Here is a 19,990-nt window from a genome sequence, read left to right as displayed (position 1 = left end):
GACTTAGGACTCTTTGAACAGCGCTAATTTTGGTACTAAAATGAACTAACTAACGGAATTCCCATACATTTTTGTACTTGGACCATAGAATAAATATGTACTACGTAACCGAAGAGACACTTCGCCCCGCTACGAGCTTGGATTATCCCACCCCCCTTTGTGAGGCACTTCAGTCTGTAGGACGTAAGGAGCGTGTGCCGACTATCTGTCTTGTTCGCACGCACGAGGTAAGACAGCACACAAATACAAAAAATGCATCTAGTGTCTACGAGACTTTTATATTGAGTGTCCGCGGGGTTTGCTTGAGCTGCCTGTAGTGGTTATTACATTACCCTGTCCATCGGCATAGAATAATACTACGTATAGAACGGCAACTTTCCGCTCCCCACCAGCGTCTGAGCTAGGTTTACCTCACCCCCCCTCGAACACATTAGACTAGTCGTATGACGTCACGATTACGAAGACGCGCCGATTCTGCCGCGTGCGGTCGCTCTCTCCCTCTCTAGCAAATTACTATTCTGAGTAACAGAAAAGGATAGATATATAGGAAAATGCGATGAGGCGCTGACAGATGTGACCCTTGTTCTAAGCTTAGGGCGCATGTCGTGTAGGTACCCACATAGACGTTAGTTTCTCAGTAACATACATATAAGATAAGGGAAAAATCAATTAAATAACAAAAAACCATATTCATATCAACATTTATTAAAAAACCTGACTACATTCACCCCAAACCAAGTGCATTATCAATAATACAAAAGTGTCCGCAGCAATTCGTCGAATACTTCGTTGTAAAAAACAAAAACGTCTTAATACATCACAATATAAAATTTTGATACTTTTGATTGTATTTAGCGTAAAAAATGAGTGGTCTTATAATTCATGTCATAGTTTCTTACAATAAAACGTTTTTGAAAACGCCATACTGTTTAGATTTAAATAAATGTGGAATGATAAGTTACATAGACACAAAATGTGACCAAATGCAGACGAAAATTGAAGGATAAAAACGTAAATTGTGACTAAAATCTTGGATATGTTTTGTGTGAGTCAGTTTATATTACATTTACGCGTGGAAAGGTATAAATGTGTCACAAGACAGGAGATAACTAAGGATTGGAATATGTCCAACTTTCACTAGGTATTTTATAGTATTGAGCTGAATAATTTCCCCCCTTGTGACATAGACAATATTAGACAATACGATGCAGTTCAGAAATACTCCAAAATAATTAGCTTACCAGTCTATCTTAACCTTCCTTAACTTAAATTGGACCAAAACAGTTCACATCTCAACCTTAAATAAAATTAACATTAAATATTATGTACCTTCACTATCCCGTAAAATACTAGCGAGTAAATAAACTAGGTGAAGTGATACAACCGATTGTAAGAAATGCACAGAAATAAGTGTAGTTTGTGATATTGCTGCCGCTTGCACGAGTAAAGTCTTTTACTTATTTATAGTACAAATACTTTCGCATGTCCCGATAGGACATAGAAAACTGAATACGCAATTAGCGCCGCATTCCTATATAAAACACACCTAGCGGAGAGAAATGACAACTTTTGACAGTTCACCGTTTGGCGTATTTTTATATTTGATCGCGACGCCACCAGCGCATACAGTCCATTATATTATCTGTGGGCCTTTTCCTGTCTCGGTGGTAATGACAAAAAGTAACTTCGTTTGAAGATACAGATTAAAAAAGCTATTTTTCAAGATGGCGACAACTGTTTTAGCTAAATAAATATTACTAATACGTAAATAACGTTATAGAAAAGGCTATAACGGTTATCGTCAACTTAAACATACTTGATTATAAGGCAGTGCATGCTAGACTTGTGATTAATCGATATTTATAAGACCTTATCGCCTTGCAGTGACAGTTTATCGCACTTTTATAATAGACTAATCATAAGTCTATGGTTTGCGCTGGCTTCAATACGAATGACTGTTGATTTTTCTTGTGATTTTAGTCGATAATGAAAACCCATAGAGAAATACTGTTTGACTTAATATAATGTCCCTGATGAGCATTGTATCCTGGGTGGTTAAAAAGGCCACATTGAAGCAATTCGTCTAAAAAGCAATATTACTTTTTGATATTCGTTGGCATTGCGCACTTACTTTTATATAATCAATAAATAGGCTATTTGACAACCTAACCAAATGAGATACTTTTTACGAAACGTCAAAACGAAAGTATTCTATGGAGTTTGTATGGAAATACTGTCCTGTGACGTCATCTATAATAGCGGTCAAACGTCGTATTCATTGTTACTTAATTCATAAATAAAATTCGTCGAAAAATGAGATTGATTATTGATCCTTTTAGACTGGCTTCTATTTCTATATTAACATTTTATAATTTATCTTTGACCCAGTCGAATACCATATTGCTTCGAAGTGGCTTTTTTAACCCATCTGATCAGCCTGAAATTGGCACCAATTGAAAGTATTCCTTTTAAAGATTATTTTTGTCAAATCAGCTGAAGTTTGAAGTCCTGTATTCTTTTAGTCACAGTATCAACCGTGTGTAGATGTTAGTCGTGGTGTAGACATTTGCCGCGAGTGTGAATGCGGCACCGCGGCAGTCAATGTGGACCGATCCTGCTTAGCTCGGTCGTTATCTGCAATTATAAAAATATTTTTATTAAATTATAACTGTTAATAGTTACTGCGGTCGTACTCTTTCTCGATGACATAGGTGTCAGAGTGATAGGGTTTTCTCAGAGACATAGGTGACTAAATATCACGTTTAAGACGGCGTGTGTCCGAGTGGCACGGTTTTCTCAGTGACATAGGTGACTGAACACACAAATCTGACAGTGACATCATTTTCTGGAAAACATAGTTGTCTGAATGACACGGATTTCTCGGTGACATAGGTGACTGAATATCGTGTCGGACGAACATAGTAATTTATATGACACTATTTATTATACAGGATGAGTGACACCATACCAAATACTCTTGGATAATTCAGCTCATGATTCTGAGTTAATACCAAGTGGATTTTTCCACTACCTCTCCTCTATCTCCTGAACTCCTATATACAGGAGCGGATCCAGCGTTTATGTCAGGGGGTCACATGGTCACAGACAGCCTAGCTACTTAGAGAATTAGATAAAATTTCAGTAAACCATGCTCCAACCTGTCGCCCAGGTTGGTCATAAGAGTCATGGATCGCCTGGTTCCGGCCATGCCTATACAAGTAACCTAACGTAAGTATATACACTGACTGCTGCACGGTCTCGACGGGCGGCGCCATGCGGCACACGAGCTGCACGGCTTGGTGCAGCGCGGCCTTGAGCGGCGCGGGCACGGCGGGCCGCGCGGCCGCGGCCTCGGCCGCCACGCGCAGCTCGCGGAACGTGTTGCGCGTGTACGGGTTGCGGCGGGACGCGTAGCGCCACGTCACGAAGTAGTAGTACACGAACGGGGTTAAGAGGCCGCAGTAGCCGCTGTAGGGGCAAATAGTCAGTTTCATCATTATTGTTTCATCCTACTGTTTACGTGACAGGATAGATAAGCGTAAAGGTTAAAGCACACTATTAACGCCCACAAAGGCGAGGTGAGCAGTTTTCGACAATCTCATCATCTCCCGTTTGCTAATTTCACAGGGTCCGCTTACTTGACCTGAAGGCTTGACAGGTCTGGGTTTTTACAGAAGCGACTACCTGTCGTACCTTCCAACCCGCGAAGGGAAAACCAGCTCACACACCTCCGAAATCTGCGCTGACAATATCACGAGGAAGGAAAGGCATGCGTACGCGAGGATTCCAAAAACCTTAAATAATGAGAGAAGTGCTGCCCCCTCCCCCCCCCATAGATAGGGGGAAGCCAATGCTCAAGGGAGCTGTATAAGCCATTTATATACTAACGTAAGTGCCATAATCGCCACTAGTGGGAAGAGCACAATCTCGGCCAGCGCGGCGGCGCGTAGAATGTTGCGTGATTGGAATTCCACCAGGGAGATGAGCAGCCGCGCCACCCACATCGAGTTCTGGCCCAGGGTCTGGAAGTAATCAGAAAATATTATGACTTAAATCATAGACTTTATACATAAAAATTGTGGGATAGGACGTGAAGGAAACGATTATTATTTTTTAACCTTTTATAGTCTTCTATCTTTTCCTCTTTAAAAACAACCGTCCGTCATTTCCCTGTCATTCCGCAATTCTCTCTCTCTCGCTCACTCGTCGCTCTCTCTTTCACTCACCTTTGCGTTACGTTTCATTCAGCCTACCATTCCTACACTCATACATAAAAGTAAGATGATCCCTGTTTCGGAAGTCACGTTAAGCTTGTGGTTGCGGGGTACTAGACCCACCTCCACCAACCCGCAGTGGAGCAGCAGCGTGATGGAGTATGCTCCATACCCCCTCCGGTTGATTGAGGGGAGGCCTGTCCAACTAGTCAAATCAGTCACTTTTTACTAAACGTCAAAACACGAAATTATGGAACTTGTATGAAAAAGCACACTGTGACGTCATAGAAAACGTGATGAAAAATCCGACTTATTAAGTTTTTCTTGCTTAAAATTCATAAATAAGTTAAATAGAAAATGTTTTTCGTTAGTTTTAGATCTGTCTTTATTTAGTAATCAGAATCATAATTTATCTTGAACCTAGTACACGAGCCAATTATCTATGAATCAAATATGAATTCAAACTCATAAAGTCGAATTTAGTAGATTAGAGCTCGATTCGGGATTCTAACCCGTCATATAAATGACGTAAATATTAAATTAGTATTTTAACTTTGGCATCACAATGGCCCCGATTCCTGCAGACACCGCCTAATTTTATTTTAAGTTATATCCGTCATTTTCATATCCGTCGAAAAGGAAAGGGACGGATGATTCACAGATCTTAATTTTAGGAAGAATGAGTAAATGAATGAATAACCCGGGCGAATCAAAAGGTACGTCCCTGGTATGCAATCCGTTTGACGTGCTGTCTACTTACCTGTGTCGGGTTATTGACGGATGTAAAATTTTTAGACGGTTGGTTTAGATTTGTGCTTAAAATTGACGTGTGTTCCATAAATTTTATGCTTGTCGATTACCCGTCCCTTTCCTTTTCGGCGGATAAGAAAATGACAGATATAACTTAAAATAAAATTAGATGGTGTTTACAGGAATTAGCACCATTATATCTTTGAAAACTTAATATACAGGGTGGCCCAGAAGTTCAGGTTCAAAATGAAAAATTAGATAGAGGGGCTCATTAGCTACCAGAAACACCCCCATGTATGTTCAGCAATTATTTACGGTTTAGGAGATATGACCCATTTTGTATCTTTTTCTAGATTTTCTACCTTACTTCAGAAATAATCATTTTGTCGCTATCCCTTTCTTAATAATTCTTTTATTTTACTTCACAATTATGCCTAAGTCTGTGTACCGCTCAATCAAAGATAAATCAAAGTGAAATCAAAGATAAAAAAAAAGTTATCGTAAGTCAAAGTGAGAATTTGACCAAAATTGTTACAGTTGTTAAAACTTGGCCGAAGAATAATAAACACATAAGATAGTCATGGGCCCTGAAAGTATTTCTAAAAACTGCTCCATTTAATAGGCTTTTAGAAACATCCAAAAAAAGTACCCTTAATAGGGGCATAAAACTAAGTAATTAGCCCTCAAAGATTGCAAGACAGACAGATTTGAAGGAAAATTTGACATTCTCATACAATGTAGCTGGTACTTTCTAATGTTGTTAAAGGTGCTCAAAGACACATTTTAAGTTGAAAATAAATAAAAATCACGCTTATAATCGCTAACAGGGTGTCTACCCTGCTCAAAGACACATTTTAAGTTGAAAATAAATAAAAATCACGCTTATAATCGCTAACAGGGTAGACATAGCAACAATCCGAAGACAAAACTTGCAGTCACTTTTGGTATTCGTATTTTAATGAAGATACATAGATTTCAAGGAAAAAGTTGTCCCCAAACACTGTTGGCGATTCATACTATTGGATACTAAAATAAAATCTGTCTTTGAGCACTTTTAACAACGTTAAAAAGAAGCAGCTACATTGTATGAGAATGACAAATTTTCCTTCAAATCTGTCTGTCTTGCAATCTTTGAGGGCTAATTACTTAGTTTTATGCCCTTATTAAGGGTACTTTTTTTGGATGTTTCTAAAAGCCTATTAAATGGAGCAGTTTTTAGAAATACTTTCAGGGCCCATGACAATCTCATGTGTTTATTTTATTCTTCGGCCAAGTTTTAACAACTGTAACAATTTTGGTCAAATTCTCACTTTGACTTCCGATAACTTTTTTTTATCTTTGATTTGACTTTGATTTATCTTTGATTGAGCGGTACACAGCCTTAGGCATAGTTGTGAAGTAAAATAAAAGAATTATTAAGAAAGGGATAGCGACAAAATGATTATTTCTGAAGTAAGGTAGAAAATCTAGAAAAAGGTACAAAATGGGTCATATCTCCTAAACCGTAAATAATTGCTGAACATACATGGGGGTGTTTCTGGTAGCTAATGAGCCCCTCTATCTAATTTTTCATTTTGAACCTGAACTTCTGGGCCACCCTGTATGTAAAAAAACATAGGATTATTTGCAAAAAATAGCGATCGGCACATTCTTAATACCCGGAATAAAAATAAACTTGCTTTACAAGTCAGTCGATTACATAAGGTTACTAAATCTTTTAAGGGGCAATGTATACGTTTTTACAATAAGATTCCCATTGACATTCAGAATTTGCCTTTCAACTGTTTTAAGACAGTAGTTAAACAAAAACTTCACAAAAAAGGATATTTATTATAAAGTTAGTGATTATTTAGAAGATATGAATGCATGGGATTAACTGTCTCAGAACTGATAGTAGGCAGCTAAATTACTCAATTGTATACCAATATTTTATGTTTATTTTTTTTAAAGAACGTCTAGGGCCCTGTGCCGAGGTTTTTCTTGCAGCTTCTTTTCCCCGGCTATACAGGTTGTGAGAAGCTGCAGTAGTTTTAGGCGTTTTGTAAAATTGACGATTCAAAGTTGACCTATGTTACCTATTGAATAAAGATAATTTGAATTTGAAATACTAAGTTTTTTACCAAAAATACAAAGCCAAGTCGACTGTTTACGTCTGTTACGTCACTGTTAGTTTATATACTTATGTAGGTTATAAGGTTTAGTGTGGGTTTCAGACCTTCATAATAATGAGCATGAGTTCTCATGGCAAACAAATAAGGAAGCCAGTACTTGAACAATAGTACGAACTTGTCTTCAAAACAGGCTTTTATTATAATAACAAAATCCCTTCATTCTAAATACAAATATAATTTAATGCACCAAAATAAAAAATATATAAAAATGTGATGGTAAATACGCGGTAGAATAGTAAGTTTTATTTTTTGCAGTTCTTATTATAGAGATTCCGCGGGAGCGAAATATGCACAAAACGATTATATTATATGAGGCAATGATTGTATTATAAAACTTTACATATCATGCATTGCTTCCTTGGTATTGCGCAATCATAGCGCTTGTGTTACTACGCAATGAACGGCGGAGTCGATGTAGCGGTCTAGACAGAAATGTCTTGCCGCGGCCGGTACGAATTTGTGTAATTTAGTGCTGAGTTTCATAATCAATGTGTTCCTCTAGTTATTAAATAACATGTAATGTATACCCTCATTGATTTAAAAGATGTGTTGCTGTTGAAGTTTCTTGTCATTTCTCCTCAGCCAATAAACCTTGCGAAATGACGTAAATTCAAAAATGTTACATTGACCTTCAACAAGTTTATCCATAACAATTACGTTCAATGATTCTGATTTCTTTCCTGTCGTGTATTTTGTTAACCGTTCACGGTAAACATGATGTACTTATGGATGATCGGAACGTCACACTAGTCGGAAACTGCTTCTCATCAGGGAACAACCGGACGGGTTGGCGAAACTATGACACCTAGATCAATATCCTTTTCGCATAACATATTTAAAGCTTGGTCCAATTCTATCGCCCAAAACAACAACATGGCGGAAAAACAAGATGGCCGCCATACAAAGTGTACCGATTACGACCGTTAAGAGAAAGGTGGGTCATTTTCGAACAAAAACAGGACAAGAGAAGATGCTTTAGCAGTGAGCGCACCACGGACCACGTAGTTTATAATAAATTACAATTACAAAGTATGTTTGAAATGTTAATTGCAGTAATTTACTATAACAGGGCAGACTGAGGTAATACCACCATTGATTGTGGGGTAATTGAGCATTCAACTGTCAAGAAGACACTAGCACTCATTGTTATGTTAAGTTATTATATATAACATCACGCCTGTGTTTCCGAAGGAGTAGAACGTATAGAATTGTAAAGAATTTAAAAACTAAAAAACAATATGAATTTTGCGACGGAAAATTCCATCTCATTTTACTTTTCGACTTATTTTCGAATTTTATTTATGAAATAAGTTACAATGAGTATGAAGTTTGACCGCTTTTATTGATGACGTCAAAAGACAGTACTTCCATACAGACCCCAAAGAAAACTTTCGTTTGGACGTTTCGTAAAAAGTAGGTATCTCATTTGACTATTTAGGCTACTTGACGCCTATCATTCTTCTTTAGTATGGTTAATTTAAAAATATTTATTTTTGCATTTTTCTTGAAGTCACGTTACGCAAACATGATTATAATTGTTTTATATTCATCAAGGTAAAAAAGTATGTAAAGAAGACGTTTATTCTTTAATTGATTTTAGTTTCCTGTCCCCGCGGCACAGCCACCGTGCCGCGCGCGGCACGTATTATATCGCCTGGACCAATAGCCGTACGATGTTTATCCACGTAGATTAGATAGAATACTAGCTATATCTATTGGTCGAAGCCCTCGCTCGATATATATATTCGCGCCGCGCGCGCGCGGTTACTGTACCGCGGGTGCTGGTTTAATTGATTATTATAGCTAGTTAGTCTGACTTGGGGCTCTGGTCACACCATTAGGAATTACGGGAATGGGTTTATGTCAAAAAAGCACTTACGTCAAGAATGGTGAGCGAGTACGAAGCAGCGTGTAGCAGGGCGAACAGGAAGATCGGTGTCAAGATTACTGTGCGGAGTTAAGGAATCCATAATTTACAATAAATCTGTAAAAACATATTCTTAAATTATTTATTTATTTATAAGATACAAACATTATCATTATAATAACGGCCTCCGTGGACCAGTGGTTGAGCGTTGTACTCACGATCCGGAGGTCCCGGGTTTGAATCCCGGTGGGGATCACAAAAACGTTCAGAATTTACCTTTGAACAGTTTTAAGACAGTAAGTAAACAGAAACTTTGTAAATAAGGTTAGTAATTAATTAGAAGATATGAATGCACATGTTTTTTTTTTTGTCTGGTAATTAATATTAGGCAGCCGAATGACTAAATTGTATAACAATATTTTATGTAACAAATTTTGTTTTCATATAAACTGTTATTACATAATTTTACGTTATTAGTTAGATGAATTGAAACTGTAAAATTCATTAGTTAAATTCAATATGCTTAAAAATAGTTAGGTAGCTGACCTTGCGGTCCATTTATGTCGGTAAAACTATTTAAATAAGCATTATTAGCTTAAAAACCTGTTTTGTTAAAGGTAAGGACGTCACGAGAAACTAGCTTTAAAAGCGAATATATTCTTTTTACGTATTATAATTAGATATTTTCAAAAATAATTAGTTAATACATTCATCGGCGAATATTTGCTTATGATTATTAATTATAATTACTTGTAAATGTTTGTTAATTGCATAAAAGATTACACCTTTATCAAAGGTTTGCAGTTCAAACTGCCACATTAATTGGAGTAATTACTACAATCCAATACTTTAATGACTTCATATAATTATTAAAAAAAAAGTGTTTTCATGTGTCACTTTTTAATCTTAGTATTCAAATCCTAAAGTAGGTTTTGTTTAGAGACCCTTTATCGTTTTGGTCGTTTGGTGTCAGGGTTATTGTAGGGCCGCCAAAGGCCCCTGACATGGCTCATGTAAAAACTAAACTAGCACTATGATGGCCGTTTTGACATAATAAAGTCAAGTAATAGTCATTGTGGTCCTGTGGTAAATAGTTACCGGGTGAGAGCCTTCAGCGCTCCCCATTTGTCCGGCCAAGTAGTTAATATCATCTGCGGCAAATCTATAATAAGTCACGTCAAAAAAAAAGGTAAAAATGTGGTAAATAGTAACCGTAGTTTAAGTAGTTAGTCGCACATAGTAGCTAATACAGTAGCAGCGTCGTGGAGTATGCTCCATACCCCCTCGGGTTGATTGGGCGTGTGCCCAGCAGTGGGACGTATATGAGCTGTTTAAGGGTGGTATTAATAAACTAATCTCAGCTATGAGACTGCCCTCAAGATCATGTCAATGTGACAGTTCTCATATAGATCAGAGAATCAGCTGAGATTCGTTTATTAATACCACCCTAAGTTATGTTAATAGCCAATATTTCAAAGGATACACAAGTTGGGCGTGACGTTCATGAATATGAGCGAGTAGAAGAGGTAGTGGGCGCTGTCCTCGAGGAAGAACCGCGCCAGGAACTCCCGGGAGAGCGAGATCTCTCGCGCCGGGATACGCTGGTGCAGCCGCAGGGCGGAGGTGGCTGCGTTGGCCAGCAGCGCCTTGTAGAACGCAGATACCGGGCTGGAACAAATATTAAACTTTAACATACATCATAGAATAAAGAACTGCGTATAGAATTGCAACTCTCTGCTCCCCACTAGCCGCTGAGCTAGGTTTACCTCACCCCCCTCGGTCTTACTTTAGTCTTCAATCGTATGGCGTTAAACGTCACACACACACACAGATGCGTTATCATTCATCAACAAGAAAAAAAATACATGAAACATAGGCAGCCATGTTTTACGTATTTTTTTCACATTAGAAGCGCATATATGAGAAAAATGATAATAATAAAAATGTGAAATGTGATAATATTAATAATTTTTTTTTAAAGGAACATCTTTTAACACCCTGAGTGATCATACCAGCCCCATAGGTGATTTTGCGTACCTTAGGTACCGCACACACTGGTAAGGTACGTAGGTACCTTATACACAGGTATTCAGAAAAGACTTACTTGTTAAACAACGGGAACACATAGCCAATAGTGCATAGGACGGTGAGGATGCGGATGGCCCAGAGTGCCACGTCCACCTTGTTAGCTGTCACGTGGGCCTTCAGTGCCGGGATGCCTTTCGGGGGGCCCGTGTCTCCCGCTTGTTGGTCTTGTTCCGCCATTTTCTGGACAAATATTCATCATATTAAAACTTTGACAGGGAATAAAAATGGTATATCAAGATTTAATAAAAATAGCCTTTATTCACTGACTTTTACATTACTCTAATATTCACTTAAATCTAATGATTAGCCAATGACAGCGACATCGACACCCTTCTCGTCAGACTGTCCTAGGACATAGGCCTCCTCTAGGCATTGCCAAATGTGGCGATATTTGGGCGCTCGATTCATCATCATCAGCCCATTAACGTCCCCACTGCTGGGGCACGGGCCTTCCCTATGGATGGATAGGGAGATCGGGCCTTACACCATCACGCGGGCCCAGTGCGGATTGATGGTGGTTATTAACGACTGCTAATGCAGCCGGGACCAACGGCTTAACGTGCCTTCCGAAGCACGGAGGAGCTCGAGAAGAAAACTTTTTTTTGTGGTCACCCATTCTATGACCGGCCTTTGCGAAAGTTGCTTAACTTCAACAATTGCAGACCGAGCGCGTTTACCGCTGCGCCACCGAGCTCCTCTCGAGCGTTCCATGTAATCGAGCGCTCGAGAGCGCTCGAGAGGCGCTCGATTACATGGAACATAAATAGCTGGCGAGTAGTGGATATGTGTTTCTTGTATACGCCCCTGCTTACCCCTTCTGGGACGTAGGCGTGATGCTATTATATACCAAGATTTTTTTGGACAAATATTCATCATATTAAAATGGTATGGAGGAATGAAAGTGGTATTCAATATTACATGGGGCTTAAATAGCTAGCGAGTAGTGGGTGTGTAGGCGTATACTAATACGCCTCTGCTAACCCCTTAGGGGACATAGGCGTGATGCTATGTTATGCCAAGATACAAGTGATATGCAACAAGTTAAAAACAACAGCTTCAAGTAATACTAAGAAATAGAAAACAATGGTAATTCCAATAAGATAAATATGAATAAATACAAATAATAGCATTTCTTTTGTTTTATTGTTCTTCTGTGGTTTTATGGGTGTATTGTATACCCACCCCTTTGGGGATACAGGAGTGATTGTTTGTTATTTTTCTCTTTTCACTATTAAAATTTGAAGAGGCCTCCTCTTTCATTCACTTTATTTATGAATGTAACAAAAACATTCAAAAATGTGCTATTGGGTATGTACAAATGCTTTTAGTACAATATTGCAAAATCATTATGAAATATTCCCAGTATTATTTTATCTAATAATAAAAATAAAAAACTCTTTGTTGTCTCTCTCTTTGTTTAGAGATAAGCTTGCCTGTACTATCTGTTTTCTTTGTATGTTTCTTGTGTCTGTTTTATTGTGTACAAATAAATAAATAATAAATAAAAATGTTTATTTAGGTAAAACCTACGACACACATACATTAGCACATATCTTTAGCTTTTATTCAGGCATTATGAATGTCATTTAAAGAAAGTTGAATTTAAGTGTATGACATTTGGAGGGTCATTCTCTTTTAGGTTTAAAAGGACAACGTGTCTTGCATTGCAGCACTATTTATAGAGCAAAATTGTTATTGAACTTTTAAAACCTTAAGTTTGCAGCGGTATCAAAGGTGACTGATGATGTCATGCTTACAAAATAATGTAAACATACTTTGGCATATGCAATCATCTATGGTACAATTTTACACTTAGTTTTGGTAATAAAAAGTAGTTTCTAGAAAATTCCACGTGATATTAACTCAGAATCATGAGCTGAATCATCCCCCTCAGTATTTGTTACAGTGTCAGTAACATCCTGAATATTGCATGTTTTCACACCTTTGGATATACAAACTACTTAATTAATTCAAAAAAATAAATTGCATTTATTTCATAAATCTCAGCTCCATACAGTGTTAATTAATGAGTTAAGTAGATTCATAATTATAATAATATAATTATTCAGTATTACTTCATTTATTAAATAAAAAAACTGTAAGATATATTTAGTTGTGTGTGACTTGACCTACTTACATGTTTTTATAAATTATTATATTTTATATTACAGACTTTAAAAAACAATTAATCTGAACACAAACTCATTCAGCCACTATATTCAGGTAACTGAATGTGAAACAGCCTTAACAGTATAATAACTGTAGTTAATAACATGTGAGAGGAAATAATATCCAACCATTTTAGCCACATGAAAGAAAGTTGGTTTCACTTTCTCATTAAGTAGGTCATCTTTATTACCTATAGGAAACAGTAATAAAATCTTCTTTTCATATGCACTACATCACCACAGTTATCAACTACTTTATGCTGGTAGTAAATGTATACTGATAACAACATACTGGAGATTTATCAAATAGATAAAAATGATAGAGAAATGATCAATTACTCATACCTGAATCATTATTTATCTAAAATTACATATGAATTAGGTCTAACAGGTGTAACACACATCCCTTATTTTCAGCTAGTATACAAAAAAAATCACTGCATTTAAAAACTATACCTATATTAAAAAAAAGTAGATTAGTAGGCCATAATTGGAATAGCAGCTTATCACTGAATAAGAGGTTAAAAATCTGATGTTAAAGCTACGTAATCTTTATAATACACGGACATCACATAAATGGAAAAATTAACATAAGACGATAATCAAGGACTCGTATTGAGGAAAAAACTAGTTTTGTGTCGTCAATTATTGAAAAAATACTAATTTACCACGACGGCAGTATGACTCTTATTTATCCTCAAACAATTATAAAATATTGATCAACGACGTGAGGATACTTACATTTTAGAGTGAAGGTGCTAGTTACAACGACAAGGACAAATTAATTCTTGAATTATTTCACAAATTACGCGATCAAAATCGACATGATTTTGCTAAATGACAGATAAATGACAGTGCAATCATTGGCAGCACATCTCTTTCATTTTTTTTTTTTTTTTTTTTTTGGTAATGGCTTCGCAACGCATTTAGCCAAATACAAGGAATTAAAGTTAGGGAAACGTGGATATGGAAAAGAAATACGGTAATAAAATGAAGGGAAACAGGATTGGAATTTGGGATATTCTAGTTAGATATATACATGTTATTTACAATTACATATTTACAAATACATGTTTTTATAAATTAATATCATTTTTAGCAATATATAGGGCAATAGTTTTATATACAATAGAACAATTTAAATAAAGTAAACAAGAAATAGAAGTAGGGAGCGGAACTTGGATATGGAGCAATTGGGTAATAAAACTGGAATGGTCATTTAAGGGACAGGAGAAGAAAATATGATTGACATCTCCATATTCACCGCAGGAACAAAATGGATCGGATATAATATTACATTTATATAGATGTGCTGGAGTGCAGACGTGCCCTAGGCGAAGTCTGCATATGACAGAGGTTGCTCTTTTATCAATACCTAAGCCTGATTTAAAAAACCAAGGTTTATTTGGGATCGATTCTTGGATAACACGGTAGTATTTACCTTTGGCCATGTTGTTAGCCCAAAGCACATTCCAGGCGTCTCTTAAGTATATGTCAGGTAAGTTCTGTAAGTCGTGACTAAAGTTGTTGTAAGGGAAAATATCTCCAGAAAGAACTGCATCCTTAGCTAATCGGTCCACCCTTTCATTACCAGTTATACCAACGTGTGCTGGAATCCATGCCAAAGTGACATTATAACCCTTCACCCTGCATTGTAACAACAAATCTCTGATAGAAAAAATTAAAGGGACCTGTTTGTGAGATTTAAAGGCAAAGCGTTCTATTGCCTGCAGAGAGCTGAGAGAATCAGTAAATATAATAGATTTTTGTAGTTTCATTAAAATTATGTACTCCAATGCCTTGAAGAGGCCAAAACACTCACCTGTGAAGACAGATGTCTCCGGTGGAAGTTTAATTTTCTGTACAATATTGAATTGAGAGTGATAGACTCCCACACCGACGCAACTTCTACCGGAATGCTTAGAGGCATCAGTGTATATACAATGTGTGTCAGACCAATTTTCGTTGACAGCATTTCTAAATTCAAAGTTTTGGTTGGAATCATTTTTAATAAAATCGTAAATAATGGTAGGCTTTAATACGAGACAACTAAAACTAGATTGATATAAGGGCAACAAGGAAGATCGATAAGTCGGGGCAACTATATTATTGAATCTTTTATAACTTTTAACTAAACAAGGGAGATCTTTATGAACCCAATAGGATGAGGAAACAATTTCCTCAGAGAGTCTAGCAATTTTAGTGAATAAAGGGTTATTTACAATCTGCAAAATTCGAAAGAAAAATCTATCGCACAGATATTGTCGTCTCAACGCTAAGGGTGCTTCACAGCACTCAACTTGGAGGCAATTTATCGGGCTAGATTTCATCGCACCGGTTACGAGTCTAAGGGCTTTTGATTGAATGCCATCCAACTTTCTAAAAGGACCTACATTTCCTGGATGTAACAAAAATGATCCGTAATCAAGAACACTCCTTATAAGAGCGTTGTATAGGAGTTTCATGGTAAACGGATGGGCTCCCCACCAAACCCCAGAAATGCATCTAAGAATATTTAGATTACGCTCACATCTCTTCAGAACATAATCGCAGTGAGGCTCACCAGAAAGTTTAGAGTCCAAAATAACTCCCAGGAATTTGTAATGTTTGTTAACGGGTAAAGGCAATTTATTGTACAAAACATTTACATCTGGGTGAATTCTTTTCCTAGTAAAAAGAACCACAGAGCTTTTAGATGGAGATAGATTAAGACCATTGTTGTCTAACCATATCTTTAGATTAGATAGTGCAGATGAAAGAGAGCCGCAAATATCCTCCGTAGATTGCCCCGAAACATATAACAGTAAATCATCTGCATATTGCAGGACGTTAGAATATCCATACAATGAATTCTCTAAGTCGTAGGTATATAAGTTATATAATATAGGGCTTAAAACTGAACCTTGTGGTAGACCTTTCCAGACGGTCCTGCATATCCATGAATCGTCTTCATTCATCACTCGGTATTTAATAAACCTTTCGGATAACATGTTAATAATGAAATTACTCAATACATATGGTATGTTTAATAATAATAATTTCTGATGAAGTATGGAAATAATTACATTGTCGTATGCGGATTTGATATCTAAAAAGGCAGCAACCACCGAGTCATTTCTAGAAAAAGCTAGCCGTATGTCTGTGGTCAAAATACCCAAACTGTCAAATGTGCTTTTTCCTTTTCTAAATCCAAACTGACTAGCAGAAAGAAGTTTATTATGTTCAATGAACCATTCTAGACGGTTTTTTACTAAATGTTCTGTTATTTTGAGCAAGACTGAAGATAAGGCTATTGGACGATAGGAAGCAGGATCAAGTTTTGACTTATTTGGCTTTAATAACAGGATTAATGTTTGAGTCCTCCAAGTGTTTGGAATAACACCAGTGAAAATGACATAATTTATGATTGTGAGAAAGTAATTAAGGCCATTAGCGTCAAGGTGGGTGAGAAAGGAGTATGGTATACCGTCTTCGCCCGGAGCCGAATCTTTAACATAAGAGAGAACACCCTTCAATTCTAGCAAAGTGAATGGAGCGTTCATGTCATCATGTTGAATATTATTATTTGGATTGAATGGTAAATCAGTAAAAGGAGAAACAATAAAGTTTTCAGGGGCTGATGGAGGAGCCAAACGATCCATGACCTGTTCAGCAAGAATAGGAGATATCACACTGTGTTGGGAGTCATTAAAAACGGACCTGAACCGTCTAATATTCTGCCAGACTAAAGACGGCTTTACATTTGGGCATAAAGATAGACAGAACTTTTTCCATCCATCATATTTCTTTTTTTTAAGTAGAATCTGTGTAGAAATAGCAGCTTGAGAATAAATAATAAAGTTATAATCAGACATACATAAACAGTACTCTTTTTCTGCCTCTTTTCTTTGTCTAACTGCTTTTGTACATTCCTCATCCCACCATGGTGGAGATGGGATCCATTCAGGAGAATTACTCTTTAAGGGAAAAGTTTCATTAGCTACTTCGATTAACATTGTAGCTAATTTTTCTGAACAGTCTACCACATTGTTCTGCGTAATTTCTGGTAAATCTACTAATTTATTCTTGGCTCTAATACTAAATAAATTCCAGTCTGCATCTGCCAGCTTGTGTTTCAAATGAGTTCTTCTTACTAATTTGGAAGGTTTATTAAAGGGAAAAGTAATTACTAATGGATAATGGTCGCTACCTAGTCTTGATTCCAAAGGGGCCCATGAGAGAAGAGATGCAAGGTCAGGTGTACAAATAGATAAGTCTGGAGCACTAGGCTCCTGCCGAGGGCCTCCAAGACGAGTTATTAAACCAGTATTTAATACGCATAGATTAAGTGAATCCAGAATGCCTAATAATTCATTACCATAATATGTGGATGTAGAGCAGCCCCAGCTTTGATGGTGTGAATTAAAGTCTCCCATGACTACAAATGGTTTAGGTAAGAGGCTAAGAATGTTCTTAATTTCAACAAAAATACTTACACTAGGACGAGAAAAATATACAGATATAAAACAAATGTTATTTACAATAGCAGCAACAATTGATATGTTGCTGTCATGAGGAGGAAGGGTGAAAGGAGAAAAAGAAAGGGAATTTTTGATGAGTATGGCTACTCCGCCATGCTCATGAGGTCTATCTTCTCGGATACAGGAATAACCAGGAACTTTAAAAATTGTATCCTGCTTAAACCATGTTTCCTGGAGACATAGAACAAAAGGTTGATATTTATTTATAAGATAAATCAGTTCAGTTTTCTTAACACTATTAAGGCTTTGACAATTCCATTGTATTGCCTTGGCTTTTAGGTCCATCTTGGGTGTTTGCTGTAAGTTCGTATAAAACATTTATGATATAGGCAACGTTGGACGGTGAAATAGTAGTAGAGGTGGAAAGTAACTTTATTAATTCTTTTATAATCTCAGATGTCTTAGAAGTTTCACTAGGCTCACCACTATAAACTGGTTTGCTTTTATCTAAAGTGGGTTGTCTAATTATTTCATTATGAGCAATATGATCATAACCCTTAGGGTTATAGGAAGTGGTTGACCTGGGCTTGAGGAAGACTGTCTTTTTATAAGAACGGGAACTGTTTTGTTGTGTTGAGAAGTTAGGATTATTGGGAGTGGATGGTGAATTGGACGGTGAAGATGCTTTTGAAGGAGAGGGTGGAGCAGTAAGTAAGGCCTCTGCATACGAAACTCTGGAAACAGGTGGGTGAAGCTTCACAGCTTCCATATATGATACACAACTTTTACTCATGGTTTCTTTTATGGCTTTCTGTCTGCTGAACTCTAAACATTTCTTACTTGTGGCTTCATGGCATCCTCCACACAAACAACACTTATATTCTTCCTCCTCTACATCACAGGACTCTCTAGTGTGCCCTTTACCACACTTTGAGCACCTTGGGGTTGAGCGACACTGATTTTTTACATGTCCATATTTACAGCAGTTGTAACATTGTACAGTAGGATATATATAAAGAGACACAGGTAAGGCTGTATAGCACATATAAACACGAGTAGGAAGTACCTGTCCGTCAAAAGTGACGACAATGGTACCTTTGAATAAGTATTCCGTAGTATTATTAACTGTAATTTTTTGTTTTATCTTCCTTATTTTAATAATAGGACCGCAACCTATAGGGACAGTAATGTTTGCAATGATCTCCTCATCTGACCAGTCTGCGGGCACACCTCTAACAACTCCCATTCGGGTGATATTGAAAGTAGGAATAAAAGCTTTAAATTTCTCCATTAGTAAATTCTGATTAGATAGGAAGGTATTTGCAAACATGTAACTGGAAAATTCCATGGAAATTCGATTTCGTCCTATCCTTTTTAAGCTACCATTGACGATACCTTGAATATTGTTTCGTTTTAAAAAACGGCCGAAAGAAACAGGGTGAAGGGTTACTCCATCATTACTGGATGATGTTTCTCTTTGAACATGAACAATGTATGGAGAACGGTCCAGAGGTTCATACGACACGCGACCGATAGGAATACGGGTTGACGGATCATTGGATACCGGTGAGTCATTAGATACCTGAGAGACTTGCGACCCATGAGGAGCCTCAGATTCCTGAGGGGCCTGATGTTTCCGAAGCTGTGTACTTTGGTCTATTTCGTCTTTTAATAAAAGACAGTGGCAGTCATTTGGACTGCTTTCCTTTCCTTGTCGTCTTTTTTTCTTGTGGCAAGTACTACAAACGCGACGTGGAGTAGCTCGTTTGCGACTTTTATTAGAAGTCGGTGCCGAAGTAGAGCAATCAGTGTCCATTGATGACTCCAGCACATCTATTAATATGTCCATGCTAGTAGGTTTAGTGAAATTTTCTTGTTGAGACCTTTCAGGGGGAATCGTGCCCCCTGGGTCGTCGGGCGGATCGCCCATGGCGCCAAAAAAAATTAAAAGACTTACCGATGTGAATACAGCTAACTACACTTTTAAATAATAAACTATACAAGTAAGTTATAAGATATATACAAATTATACTAAGAAAAACCAATCCTTATCGCGAAAATAATAATTTTAAAATTTTAGCGCTGAAAACTACGTCCTCTGAACACGGCGTTTCCCGCCCTTATCCATCTCTTTCATTGCCACATAAAAACATAAAAAAATAAATAGGCAATTACCGGTTTTTCGAGATTTACCTTCGTCCTTACCTGACCCCTAACATGTCATGTCAAATTCAAATCAGACGACGTTACCATAAATGGTAGAGAAGAGTAA

At 37.1% G+C, this 19,990-nt stretch overlaps 1 protein-coding gene across 1 annotated transcript; it reads right to left on the bottom strand.

Moving 5' to 3' along the window:
- Positions 1 to 689: 689 nt before the first annotated feature.
- LOC126375713 (Krueppel homolog 2) lies at positions 690 to 14,137 on the bottom strand. The gene is made up of 7 exons (XM_050022810.1): positions 14,000 to 14,137; positions 11,107 to 11,270; positions 10,486 to 10,670; positions 9,015 to 9,082; positions 3,889 to 4,022; positions 3,247 to 3,468; positions 690 to 2,634 (listed from the first exon to the last, which is right to left on the bottom strand). The coding sequence occupies exons 2-7, from the start codon at positions 11,265 to 11,267 to the stop codon at positions 2,631 to 2,633; spliced, it is 774 nt and encodes a 257-aa protein (XP_049878767.1). The 5' UTR covers positions 11,268 to 11,270; positions 14,000 to 14,137; the 3' UTR covers positions 690 to 2,630.
- Positions 14,138 to 19,990: the final 5,853 nt, after the last annotated feature.

Source organism: Pectinophora gossypiella, chromosome 19 (assembly GCF_024362695.1).
Source record: "Pectinophora gossypiella chromosome 19, ilPecGoss1.1, whole genome shotgun sequence".
Taxonomy (NCBI): domain Eukaryota; kingdom Metazoa; phylum Arthropoda; class Insecta; order Lepidoptera; family Gelechiidae; genus Pectinophora; species Pectinophora gossypiella.
The sequence above is the reverse complement of the archived record's forward strand: the minus strand, read 5'-3'. Positions and strand labels throughout refer to the sequence as shown.